This window comes from Odocoileus virginianus, chromosome 3 (assembly GCF_023699985.2).
Source record: "Odocoileus virginianus isolate 20LAN1187 ecotype Illinois chromosome 3, Ovbor_1.2, whole genome shotgun sequence".
NCBI classification, from domain to species: Eukaryota; Metazoa; Chordata; class Mammalia; order Artiodactyla; family Cervidae; genus Odocoileus; species Odocoileus virginianus.
In genome coordinates this window covers 5,309,701-5,322,173 of record NC_069676.1, presented here as the reverse complement: position 1 = coordinate 5,322,173, position 12,473 = coordinate 5,309,701, and the positions used below count along the sequence as shown (strand labels likewise).

General features: G+C 58.8%; 1 protein-coding gene across 12 annotated transcripts in view; it reads left to right on the top strand.

Moving 5' to 3' along the window:
* Positions 1-11,877, top strand: part of MYO9B (myosin IXB) — a 109,899-nt gene extending 98,022 nt beyond the window's left edge. For 6 of the 12 annotated variants that reach the window (XM_070462258.1, XM_070462224.1, XM_070462261.1 and 3 more), the window contains 16 exons: positions 380-513; positions 794-984; positions 2,828-2,926; positions 3,041-3,214; positions 3,327-3,368; positions 3,542-3,653; positions 4,499-4,569; positions 5,024-5,216; positions 5,573-5,701; positions 5,966-6,071; positions 6,354-6,485; positions 8,383-8,506; positions 9,001-9,048; positions 9,395-9,537; positions 10,217-10,344; positions 10,465-11,877. In XM_070462258.1, coding sequence (XP_070318359.1) covers positions 380-513; positions 794-984; positions 2,828-2,926; positions 3,041-3,214; positions 3,327-3,368; positions 3,542-3,653; positions 4,499-4,569; positions 5,024-5,216; positions 5,573-5,701; positions 5,966-6,071; positions 6,354-6,485; positions 8,383-8,506; positions 9,001-9,048; positions 9,395-9,537; positions 10,217-10,344; positions 10,465-10,880 — 2,242 coding nt within the window. In that variant the 3' untranslated portion in view covers positions 10,881-11,877. Of the gene's footprint in view, positions 1-379; positions 514-793; positions 985-2,827; positions 2,927-3,040; positions 3,215-3,326; positions 3,369-3,541; positions 3,654-4,498; positions 4,570-5,023; positions 5,217-5,572; positions 5,702-5,965; positions 6,072-6,353; positions 6,486-8,382; positions 8,507-9,000; positions 9,049-9,394; positions 9,538-10,216; positions 10,357-10,464 lie in introns of all 12 variants that reach the window. The other 6 variants (XM_070462263.1, XM_070462264.1, XM_070462232.1 and 3 more) reach the window with 5 other exon arrangements.
* Positions 11,878-12,473: the final 596 nt, after the last annotated feature.

Genomic DNA, 12,473 nt, shown 5'->3' with positions numbered 1-12,473 from the left:
AGTGGGCTCAGCTGCCCTGAGGCAAGCAGGATCTTGGTTCCCCACCCAGGGATGGAACCCACATCCCCTGCACCTAAAGGCAGATTCTTAACCTCTAGCCCACCAGGGAAGTCCCCAATTTTCTTTACATATGAAAATAGGGTGACATTGTGACATCTGCTCACTATCTCAGTCTTCTACCCAACTTCCCTGTCAGTTCACACAAACCGACCTTATTTTTATTAATTGTTTTTTCCAACCTTATTTTTAATGGGATTACCTGCCAGTGGTAGCCAGTGAAAGGGCTATTTCTCATTAACAGCAGGTTGACCCTTCCTCTGGCCTCAAATCTGCCTTCATTTCCTGAGACTTAAGTAGAGCCCCCTGTTTTCTCCTGTAGATCCACGTTTAAGAGACTTTTCCTTCACAAGAACAAGGATAAGAAATTCAGCCCAGAGGGTGGAGAAGAGACAGAGAGCGCCATACCCGGGCAAGCCATCCTGGAAGCTGCCACCACGAAGAAGACTCTAGAAGGTTGGTCATTCCAGATTCAGAGATGGAGAGCAGAGCCCCTGGGTCCACTGAGGATCGTCGCAGGTGGGGACCTGAGTCAGCTGTGGGCTGAGCCCTGGTCACACGGTTTCAGGGCCGGTCCCGATCCCCAGAGGCACTTTCTGGCCACAGAACTTCAGTGTGTGAGGCGTGGGGCCCTAGTTCCCCATGCTGGTGACCACATCCCCGAGGCCGACCCACGTCCTCCTCAGAAACCCACCACGCTTACCAGCCTCTCCTGCCCCCTTCCCCGCCCCTCCAGTCCCCTCCAGCCACCAGCACCGTCATGCCACAGGTGAGAAGCACCCCAAGGAGCCGGGAGGCAAAGGGAAAAAGAACCGAAACCTCAAGATTGGCAAAATCACGGTGTCGGAGAAGTGGCGAGAGTCCGTGTTCCGCAAGATCACCAACGCCAACGAGCTCAAGTACCTGGATGAATTCCTGCTCAACAAGGTGGGCGGTCGGGGCCCTGGGCCGGGAACACTGGGGGCAGGGGTCCCACGCAGAGTGGCCCCAGAGCTCCCTGGGGGGCCATTGCCACTTGGTAGTTTTCTGAACCGTCGCACCAAAGCTCTTATCATGTGGGAACAGAAAGGCCAGGTCCATGGTTCCAACACATAGAAGGTTCTGGAAATCACATGCTTCTGTCTGTGTTTGGCTTCTGCTGGTTTTCTGCAAAACCCAGCTCAGATTCCCGTGAGATCACTTGAAGCCTGCAGTCATCCTGTTCTGTGCCCATACTGACATCCCGGCAAATGTGTGTCTTATTACAAGGACTGCACAGAAAGCAGCATCTGATTCTGGGATGCAGCCCTACCCTTCACCCACTGAAATCGTCCAGAGTACACAGGCGTGTGCACACATGGGTTGCATGCCCGGCAGATGCATTTTATTCTGCGGCTCCTGCCCAGGAAGTTTGAGATCTGCCGATTGAAGACACTTGGTGTGCTGTCTCACAGTGCCCCTTGGGGGCAGTTTCCTGCTTTCTCCACGTGAGGAAGCACTGGTGTCCCGAATAACCTTCTAAGCAGAATACCAGACATACACCGAGTGCCGCCAGGCTGTTCCTAGGTCCTGTGGCCGCTCCTCACCCTACCACGCAGCTGCAGTTGCTTGTGAACAAATTACTTTACTTAGAACACTTTTGGGGACTTCCCTGGTGGTCCAGCCATTAAGACACTGAGCTCCCAGTGCAGGGGGCCCAGGTCCGATCCCTGGTCAGGGAGCTAGATCCCACAAACCACAATGAAACCCAGCTTGGGTGCCTGCTCGGTCGTGTCCGACTCTTTGCAACCCCATGGACAGTAGCCCACCAATCTCTGTCAATGGAATTTTCCAGGCAAGAGTAGGTAGCCATTTCCTTCTCCCAGGGATCTTCCCGACTCAGGGATTCAAGCCAATTCTCTTACATCTCCTAAACTGCAGGTGGATTCTTTACCACTGAGCCACCTAGGAAGCCCCCAAGACCCAGCTCAGGCAAATTAATTATTAAAAAAAATTTTTTACAAGATGCATTCAGTGCAAGGTGATGATTGAGCACTTATTGTGTGTACTAGAGGGGCTTCCGAGATGGCAAAGTGGTAAAGAACCCACCTGCCAATGCAGGAGGTGTAAGAGATGAGGGTTGAATCCTTGAGTCAGGAAGATCCCCTGGAAGAGGGCATGGCAACCCACTCCAGTGTTCTTGCCTGGAGAATCCCAAGGACAGAGGAGCCTGGTGGGCTACAGTCCATGGGGTCGAAACTGACTTGACTTAGTACACATGTGTGCAGTAAAGGTAAAGAAATCGGGTGTGTTCACACCTCAGTTTCAGGCAGCCCCACAGCCAACAGAGCAGTATTTGAGAGCTTCGGAGGAAGACATCAGGCTGACTGGAACAATAAAGGGTTAAGACACCCTTCAAAGGGGGAGGCATCTCGAAACAATCGGGCTATGTGAGGCAGCCCCAGTCCTGGGGTGTGGCCAGGAGTAAGTGCCTGTGCTGGGCAGCAGGAAGGGCCCCATTAAACCAGGGTTTCTCAGCCAGGGCTGAGTCTGCCCCTAGGGGACACTTGGTAACGTCTGCAGATGGTTTTGGTTCTCATAACCGGGGTGTGTTCCCAGCACCTAGTGGGGGAGGCCAGGATTGCTGCTTGACACCCACAATAAGTGATCCCAGAGAAAGCAGCGTTGGCAGGAGGGCCCGAATGGTTCCCAGGGGAGCCAGGGAAGGACCTGGGACAGGGCAGAGCGGTGACCACCCAGATGCCTGGCTCCAGGCAACACAGGATCAGCGGGTCTCTCCTTCCCTCTCCAGGTGAATGACCTGCGTTCCCAGAAGACTCCCATTGAAAGCTTATTCATCGAAGCCACCGAGAAGTTCCGAAGCAATCTCAAGACCATGTACTCCGTCCCGGTATGTGGAACCCCAGCCCCGGGGAGGCGCCCTGAGGCAACCCCCACCCCCTCCCCAGCCCGGGCACTGCCGTCTGTCTGTCCTACGGGAGGGTCACACCCTGCATTCCCACAGAACGGGAAGATCCACGTAGGCTACAAGGACCTCATGGAGAACTACCAGATCGTCGTGAGCAATCTGGCAGCCGAGCGCGGCGAGAAGGACACCAATCTGGTCCTCAACCTCTTCCAGTCACTGCTAGACGAGTTCACCCGTGGGTACACCAAGAACGACTTTGAGCCTTCCAAGGTGGGTGCGGCCGCTCCGGGTGCGGGAGGGCCCCTGGGCTTGGCACGTCGCTGGGGTGGGGGAGTATCCCCAGGGGGCCCCACGCAGACCTGGCCTCTCTGCTCTCTCACAGCAGAGCAAAGCTCAGAAGAAAAAGCGGAAGCAGGAACGCGCTGTGAGTATGTGTGTCCTCGTGTGCACGCACACTCAGGGAAGCATGTGTTTTCCCACCCAGCCCTAAGGGATCCCCATCCTGAGATGCCATGGGAGGCGTCCCCCCAAGGGGCCCCCCAGTCACCCTGCGGGGGTCCACCTGCCCACTCAGCCCCCCTCCCCCCGCCACCCCAGGTGCTGCAGCACAATGGGCACGTGTTCGTCAGCTACCAAGTGAGCATCCCCCAGTCCTGTGAGCAGTGCCTCTGCTACATCTGGCTTATGGACAAGGCCCTGCTCTGCAGCGGTGAGTGCGCCTCCCCGGCCCCCTCCCCCAGGTCCCCCGGGCGCCCAGCCCACACCCTCCGACCCCCGCCCCGACTGCATCCCCAGCCCCTCACTGGGCACCTGGGCCTTCATCCCAGCTACAGGACCAGTCTTTTCAGAACACTGCCCCTGGACTTCCTGGTGGCCCAGTGGTTAAGACTCTGCCTTTCCAACGCAGGGGCCACAGGTTTGATCCCTGGTCAGGGAAGTTCCACATACCACAGGATGTGGCTGAAAATACATACACAGAAAAAAAGAACAGTGCCCCTCACCTCGGGGCAGTGAGGCCCACCTCACCCACTCCTACCCCACCGCTACTGTCGTGCTGGGCCAGAGGCCGGTCCTCAGCTGACCCCACGGCCTCCCCCAGCTCCACAGCCAAGTCCCCCTGGCCCCTATCTGTTCTTGTTGCCCTCACTGCCAGCCCCTCCTCATGTGCCAGGCAAGGCCAGTCAGTCCCCAAGGGACCCTGAGAGACAAGCGCAGCCCAGAATGACCCAGCTGGCCCCCAGTCAGGCAGCCAGGAGGTGACCAAGCCTGGGTGGGAACCCACTCGTCCCCTGGAAGCCCAGGCCAGGTCAGACAGGCTTCTAGCACGTCTGCTTTCCTGCCAGAACCAGTCAGGGCTGGCTTTCCTTCCAGGCCAGGGTAATTTCCTCTCCCCTCGGCCCGTGTGAGGAGCAGCCTGCCACCTCACATCCATAGTAAATGCCCAGGTGGTTGTCACTGTCCTGAGACACCGGGACAGGCAGCCGCGGGACCCCGAGTCCCTGAGGCACTGCTGGTGACCGCCCCTCTCCCGCCACCCCCGCCATGACCTCGTAGTGTGCAAGACCACCTGCCACAAGAAGTGTGTGCACAAGATCCAGACCTGCTCCTTCAAGTGCGGGAGGAAGGTGAGCCCGCCAAGGCTGGGGACTTGGCAGAACACCCGAAGGAGGCTGTCCTGAGAGATGTGGAGGAAAGGGTGTGCCGGGTGCAAGGCCAAGGCTGGTCACCAGGCCGGAGCGCAGAGCTGGTGGCGGGGGGTGGTCCTGCAGCAGAGCACACCCTGGTCCTGTCAGCCTGCGGGGCCCCCCCAAAGCTGGGGTCGGGCTTGTGTGTGCATCTCAGACCCCGGCCCCACTCTCCCCTCCACCAGCGGGAGGGAGACCCCTACCCTGCACCAGGGGAGGTGGGGTCCTCGGTACTGGGCCGCGGCACTTCACTTAGAGACCCCTTGCCAGTGGCCTTTGAGGGACCCCCACCGCCCAGCACCTCTGGCAGGTCTGCAAGGGAGGATGAGGGGCAGGGAGGGACGGAGGCCACAGAGGCGGCCTAGGCCTGACCCATCCCCACTCCCCATCACAGATGGAACCAGGCGCGGAGTCGGGCCACTTCGGCGTGTGCGTGGACAGCCTGACCAGCGACAAGGTCTCAGTGCCCCTCGTGCTGGAGAAGCTTCTGGAACACGTGGAGATGCACGGCTTGTACACCGAGGGCCTCTACCGCAAGTCGGGTGCCGCCAACCGCACACGGGAGCTCCGGCAGGCACTGCAGACAGGCAGGTGCTGGGGGAGGCGGGTGGGCTTCCGCGGTGGCTCCAACAGTAAAGAACCCACCTGCCGTGCAGGAGACCCGAGTTCAAGCCCTGGGTCAGGAAAATGCCCTGGAGAAGGAAATGACATGTATGCTTGCCTGGGAAACCCCATGGACAGAGGAGCCTGGTGGGCTACAGTCCACGGGGTCGCAAAGAGTCAGGCATGACTGAGCCACTGGGCACGCGTGTGGGAGGTGGGTGCTGGGGGAGGAAGGGGGTGTAGACAGGTAAGCGTCAAGGGCAGGAGGGTGCCACCTGGGGCTCCAGGCACAGCCCGCCCGCCTTCCCCACGCTCACCGGCCCATGCGCCCACCCTGCAGACCCCATGGCAGTCAAACTGGAGAACTTCCCCATCCACGCCATCACCGGGGTGCTCAAGCAGTGGCTGCGGGAGCTGCCCGAACCCCTCATGACCTTCGCCCAGTATGGCGACTTCCTCCGTGCCGTGGGTGAGTCCCCGCCACTATGGTGAGGGCGGGCAGTTGGTCGAGGGCAGGGGTCAGAGGCTTGAGCCTCTGCTATGGCCAGTCAGGGAGGAGGAACCCCCAGCTCCCCAGCTGAGAAAACAAGGCCTTGGCCGGGCCCAGGACCGCGCTGTGGCCCTGCCTCCTTGCCACACACACTGCCCTGGGCCCTACACGGCGGGAGGTTCCAGGCGCCCTGGGGCCCATCGGGTGGGGGCCACGGGCCGCTGACACCCGGGACCCTCCTAGAGCTCCCAGAGAAGCAGGAGCAGCTGGCTGCCATCTACGCCGTCCTGGAGCACCTGCCAGAAGCCAACCACACCTCCCTGGAGCGGCTCATCTTCCACTTGGTCAAGCAAGTGCCCGTGCCCTAAGTGCCTGCTGTCTGGGGGGTGGGTCCCGGCGAGAGCCCCGCCGTAGCATTCTCTGGGCTGGCGTGCCCCGGTGGCTCCATGCCAAGGCATGAGCCTGTTTCAGGCAGTCCAGCTTTTTCGTGGACCTTTTTCTCCACCCTGCAGAAGCCAATGTTTCTCACCTCCCACCTGCGGCGGCACTTTCCCCACAGTGACCCCTGAGCCTCTGGACTCTGGTTTTGGGTCTCCCCGCAGCCACCCCCTAACTGCCGCTTGCCACATAGGGTGGCCCTGCTCGAGGATGTGAACCGCATGTCACCCAGCGCGCTGGCCATCATCTTCGCGCCCTGCCTCCTGCGATGCCCCGACAACTCAGACCCCCTCATCAGCATGAAGGATGTCCTCAAAATCACCACGTGAGTGCCAGTACTGGCCAGTCCCCGCCCCCAACACACACCCAGAGCAACCCAGCCAGGGACCCTACAACTAAACAGGACAGCCCGCTCCAGAATCCTAGGATGGCCTAGCCTTGGTAGCATGTAAATGTGGTCGCAGAGAAAAACCCAGCAGAACATACCCCAGGGGACTTCGCACTCACAATTGCAGGGGGCCGGGGTTCGATCCCTGGTCAGAGAACTAGATCCCATGTACTGCACCTAAGACACAGTGCAACCACACACACACACACACACACACACACACACACCCAGGAGGACTTCCCTGATGGATCAATGGATAAAGAATCCACCTGCAATGCAGGAGACACAGGTTCAGTCCCTGGGTAGGGAAGGTCCCCTGGAGAAGGAAATGGCAACCCACTCCAGTGTTCTTGCCTGGGAAATCCCATGGACAGAGGAACCAGGCGGGCTACAGTCCATGGGGTCACAAAGGGTTAGACACGACTTAGCAACTAAACCACTGCCACCCACCAGGAGGTGTCCTGAGCACTGGGGTCCTGCATGGACTCCATTTGGTCTCTCTACCCTTCCTTCTTTTCTTCTGACGTCATGGAGAAAGTCATGACTTTCTACAGTCACACTAAACCCAAACTCCTGACGAAGTCCAGATGTGTGCTGGCTGCTGTGATCGGCGAACAGGGCTCTTGTGACAGACAAGGGACAAGAAGCAGCCGGGCCTTGTGGGGGCATCCTAAGGCTGACACACGTCCAGACCCAGGAGGAGACCTGGCGGCATCTCCCCTCCAGCAGCAAGAGCATCACTCCTGAGTTCTTTTGAGGGTGAAAACCCAAAAACAGGGGAGAAATCCCTCATCCCCAGTCCAGGGTGAGAGACAGATGGTGTTCCCAGCCTCTGGGAGCAGTGGGAACCGGCAGCAAAAAGGAACAATTGTCTTAAGGTTCCTTCTTCCCACCAAATGGTCTCTAAAGTTCTCAGAAAGTTCTTTAGAAGGATGGATTTCCCTGGCCGTCCAGTGGTTAAGACTCCAAGCTTCCAACACGAGGGGCTCAGGTTTGATCCCTGGTCAAGGAACTAGGATCTCACATGCTGCACAGTATGGCCAAAAAAATTAAAATGAATGAAAGATAAAGGACTCAAGGGCGTCAGCAGACATCCATCACTAAGAGGACACTGTTTAGGTGGTGAGCTGTAAAGTAAGAACTTGTCACCCAGGGTGGTGTCATGAGGCAGGCCTGAGGGCTATGCCTGACCGTGAGTTCCCCCAGGCATAAACAGCAGCTGGCAGGCAGAGAGGAGAGCCCACTGAGGCCCGACACTACGTGGGCAGCCATGTGGCGTTGACAGGTTTTCCTCCAGCCTGTTCCAGCACATTCCTTGGTATTGTTTTTTTTTTAATCTGTGATCATGACAACAGGAGGCCTGAGTCATGACTGCCTCTCCATCCAGACTAAGTCCATCCCATCCCACCATGCCCTCCCTGCCCTGGTACTGACCATTCCACTGACCAGCAACCATTCCAGGCTGGCCCTGACTACTGAGCAGATGTGTCTTGGGTCACAACTGACTTCTAGACCCCTTGGGGCCAGCTGCCTACAGCCCATGGGGTAAATGGCCCAGCCTCCATGGTACTCTACCTCCTCCTTCAAAGGAGGCGGCGTGTTAAGGCAGGGATTCAGGCTCAGAGAGGTGGGGTGAGCTGCACGAGATCACACAGTGAGTGAACCAGGGCCACGATGGGAGCCACAGCCTTGCCTGTGGCCCTGGCTACTCTCTAGGTCTATATCTCAGCCACCATGCCCCTGTCCTGGGCCAGCATCTCCCTAAATGTGGGGCCCTCACGTTGGCCATCCCTGGCCCCCATCCCAAGCGGTAGCTGAGTAGCCTTCTCCACAGGTGCGTGGAGATGCTGATCAAAGAACAGATGAGGAAGTACAAAGTGAAGATGGAGGAGATCACCCAGCTGGAGGCTGCTGAGAGCATGGCCTTCCGAAGGCTTTCTCTGCTGCGCCAGAATGCTGTGAGCTATACTTGGCGGGGCTTTGGTGGGGCAGAGCTGGTAGGGGCGGGGTTTGGGTGGTGGGCGGGGTCTCACCTGTCTGCCCAGTGCACACTTCCAGCACACATCCTTGGCCACAATCAGCCTGACCTGGGGCCTCGTGGCAGCATGGTTAGGGGCCGATTCCTCACCTTGGCCAGAAGACCCCCGTCCTAGCCCAGCCTCAAGGCCGGCTGTTCCTCTCAGCAGTGGGGGAGAAGCCTGTCACCTATTTGGGAGGGCTCTTGGTCATTCTCCAGCCACAAGCCTGGCTGACTGAGGCCCCGCCCACAGGGAAACACCCACAGCAGAAGAGGCTTGGGGTGGGGGGTTGATAGGGGGATAAGGGGCCAGTCGCGGGCTCCTGTGGGAGGACCCTGTCCTCGTCCCCACAGTCAGACATGGCTGTATGCCATGTAGCACTTACGCCCTGGTCGTGGCCCTGTGTGGTCACCCTCTCTTCATCTCTCCCCCAGCCATGGCCTCTCAAACTGGGGTTTTCGTCTCCCTATGAGGGGGTCCTGGTATGTACACGTACGGTCTGTCCTCACATGTCTCCCGGCGCGGTGCATGCTGGGGTTCCTTTTGGCCCCTAGGGTCCTGTAGAATAGGCAGACCATGTCCTAACCTCCGGAAGTGCATGCTGGGGGAACCTCGTTGCCTGCTGATCACCTGTGCTGAAGACAGCTAATCAGCCAAGTACTGGCCATTGGGTCCCCGCATGATCCCCAGAGAAGCCTCGCTAAGCCTAGACTTCCATGTCAGAACTAACCTTCCCTGGAACTACTCATACCACCCCCTCCCCATCTGCAAGCACTGATCTCCCACCCACCCAGAGAGGCTGGCCAGACATGCTGCATCTCTTTGCAGATTAAGAACCCCAAGACCCGGGGGAGCAGCAGCGGTGGCCCGGAGGAGCTGGGGGTGCTGCAGGAGGAGGAAGCAGCCGGCGGTGATGAGGATCGGGAGAAGGAGATCCTAATCGAGCGGATCCAGTCCATCAAAGAGGAGAAGCAAGTGTCTCTCTGATCCCTCACCACCCTCAGCTGCCCTGTCTGGTCTCCAGCCACTGGCCCCTCCACTTGAGAGGTCTGGCTGTTAGGAGGTTGATGGGCTAGACTTAGCCCTGTGGTCCAGGGTCCATCTCATGGGGCACTGCTGTCCTATAACACAGCTTAGGACTGTTTAAACCCCCCACTTGGCCATCATGGTCCACAGGGAGAGAAGAGGCCACAGGGATGATGCCTGAACCAAAGTTGGCCTCAGCTAGGGTGATCCACCAATTTATTGTCCTGTCAGGGTGGAAGTATGAACAGAGATGCAGCTGACAAATTACGCCAGGAGGTTGGGTGTAGTCCAGGCTAATGGGCATCCTGTTCTTAGGAATAGGCTGGGGCACTCCAGACAGAAGAAACAGCATGTGCTAAGGTCCTGAGACAGAAACTCCTCACTAGCTGAGTCACAGATGCCTGGTTTCCCTCCAGTCTGACCCTTTGCTCACATGAACTTCACTGAGCCAGGGGCATCTGGGGTGAGGTGTGCTTTGGGAGTTGGGTTGGGGATGCTAGGGGGCAGAGAGTCCCATCTAGGAGCAGAATAACCTACTCTGTCCCCTACTGGCCTGGCACTTTTCCACGGGGCAGTCCTTCACCATGGAGCAGCCTTGGACACTGTGACCCCCTTCATCCCCAGGGAGGACATCACGTACCGGCTGCCAGAGCTGGACCCTCGGGGCTCCGACGAGGAGAACCTGGACTCAGAGACCTCTGCCAGCACCGAGAGCCTGTTGGAAGAGCGGGCCGGGCGGGGGGCCTCGGAAGGTCAGTATTAAGGTAGCGTCTGCTTTTTTCCTTCCCATGTCCATACCCAGCAGGCCCCCGGGCAAGGGTCCATCTGCCGGTCATGAAGCTGCAGTAACCCTGCCATCTGTCTCTCAAAAGGGCCCCCCGCGCCTGCTCTCCCCTGCCCTGGCGCGCCCACCCCGAGCCCCCTCCCCGAGGCGGCCGCCCCTCCTCGACGAAGGCCGTCGTCCTTCATGACGGTCAGAGTGAAGACCCCCCGGCGGACCCCGATCATGCCCACGGCCAACATCAAGCTTCCGCCTGGCCTGCCCTCCTATCTCCCTGTCCGGGCGCCTGGCACACAGGAAGTTGCTGCCACAGTGAGGCGCCGAGAGCCACCGGCCCGCCGCCCAGACCAGGTACACTCTGTGTATATCACGCCAGGCACTCACCTGCCCACTCAGGGCCCTCAGGAGCCCCTGGACAAGGATGACCGGCCGCCTGGGGCCAAGCGGAGGTATTCGGACCCCCCAACCTACTGCCTGCCCTCTTCCTCGGGCCAGGCCAATGGCTGAGGGCCCTCAGCTGCCAGCATCCGCACGTCCAAGGACGGCCCAGTCCCCGAGCTGGGCACCGGAGCTCCAGAGCCAGCATTCAGCGGTCTGAGAAGGATCCAGAGTGAAAAGCTCCGAGAGTGATGTGAGGCGGGCACTGACTCCAAGTGAGTTCAGGCGGGGAGAGGCCAGCTGAGGCCTGGCCGCCCTTGCTGAGCCGCCAGGTCACACGGAGGCGCCCGATCACAGCACTGAATCATAGCGGGCAGCCCGGCATCTCCCAACTCCCCTTTTGTACGTTTTCAAGGTCACTGTTTCTTTGTGCGTGGTTTACATAAGTTTAAACTGTAACAGCCTTAACAGAAGACCAAATTGTTTTTTTATATGTGTATGTACAAACTTTTATATTAACGCCCTGCATCTCCCTTATAACCTGGATGCGAGTCTTCAGAGCAAGCCCACACAGCCGCCAAGCTTCGGAGGCTCAGACCCACGCTGAGGGGGCTGAGGGGGCTGAGGGCTGGGACTCTGCATGAGGGGTTTGGACACTTGTGGCCCCTGACTGCCCCGTACTGTGGCCCGGCTGCTGGCTATCCAGCCCATTCAAGGGAACAGTGGAGCCTTCCGTGGTGGTCAAGACTGTTGGCTAGAGCCAGGACACAAGGTGGTAGGCGGCCTCCACTCCAGGCACCACAGACCTCACGTTATTCCAGGGATACTCGAATGTGGCCATCACTGCTCGGTCTGTTGTGCCCCGGACAGAGAAGCCCATCTTGGCCCTGCCTGCCCCATGTGGCAGAACAGGAGCCCACAGCTCAGGACCGTTCACGGTGGAGAGGGCAAGGCCTGGGGTTGTATGTCTCTGCAAATCTACAGTGACAGGCTGGGCATCTGGCATCTACAGAGGTGGGGATTCCCCTCTTAGGCTGAGCCCACTCTCGCAACACCCAGACACACGGAGCTAGGTCTGGGACAGGAGACACTCACAGGCCATGTGAAATAAAGAAAAAGTGCCTAAGAGGTGTGTGCGTGCAGTTCCTACTCAGACAGTCTCCAGGTTGGCGGGTGGGGGTCAGGCATGCAGCCTCAGCCAAAAATGGTGATGGTGCAGGGCAAGGATTGAGCCCCTTTGTCTGGGAGGACTTCCATTGTTCCTCCAGCCAACTCCTTTTGGAATTTCACACAAGCGAGGTGGGCTTATTTTTTGGCTGTGCCATGCAGCTGATAGGATCCTAGTTCCCTGACTAGGGATCAAACCCGCACCCCCTGCAGTGGAAGCTCCACCGGACCACCAGGGGGATCCCTGGAAGTGCTCTTTATTGATCCAGAAAGCTGAGGAAGCAGGCAGCTCATGGCAGAGCCACATTAAGTGAGGAGAGCCTGCTGTCCTGGGAGCTGCCTCTTGTCACACCTAGCCTCTCCCCAGCAGGGGCTTAAATGTCAGCTGAAGGGGCCATCTGCCTTGGGTGGGGAGTCAGTCCTGGTGGGCCCACTAGAGCCTGAAGCAACAGCACCACCACCATTACCTGGGGGAAGCTGGAAGCTCCCAGGTTGCAACCAGATCGGCAGTTGTGGGAACTGGCTGGCAGATGGGGTTTGTAGGAGTGGGGGAGT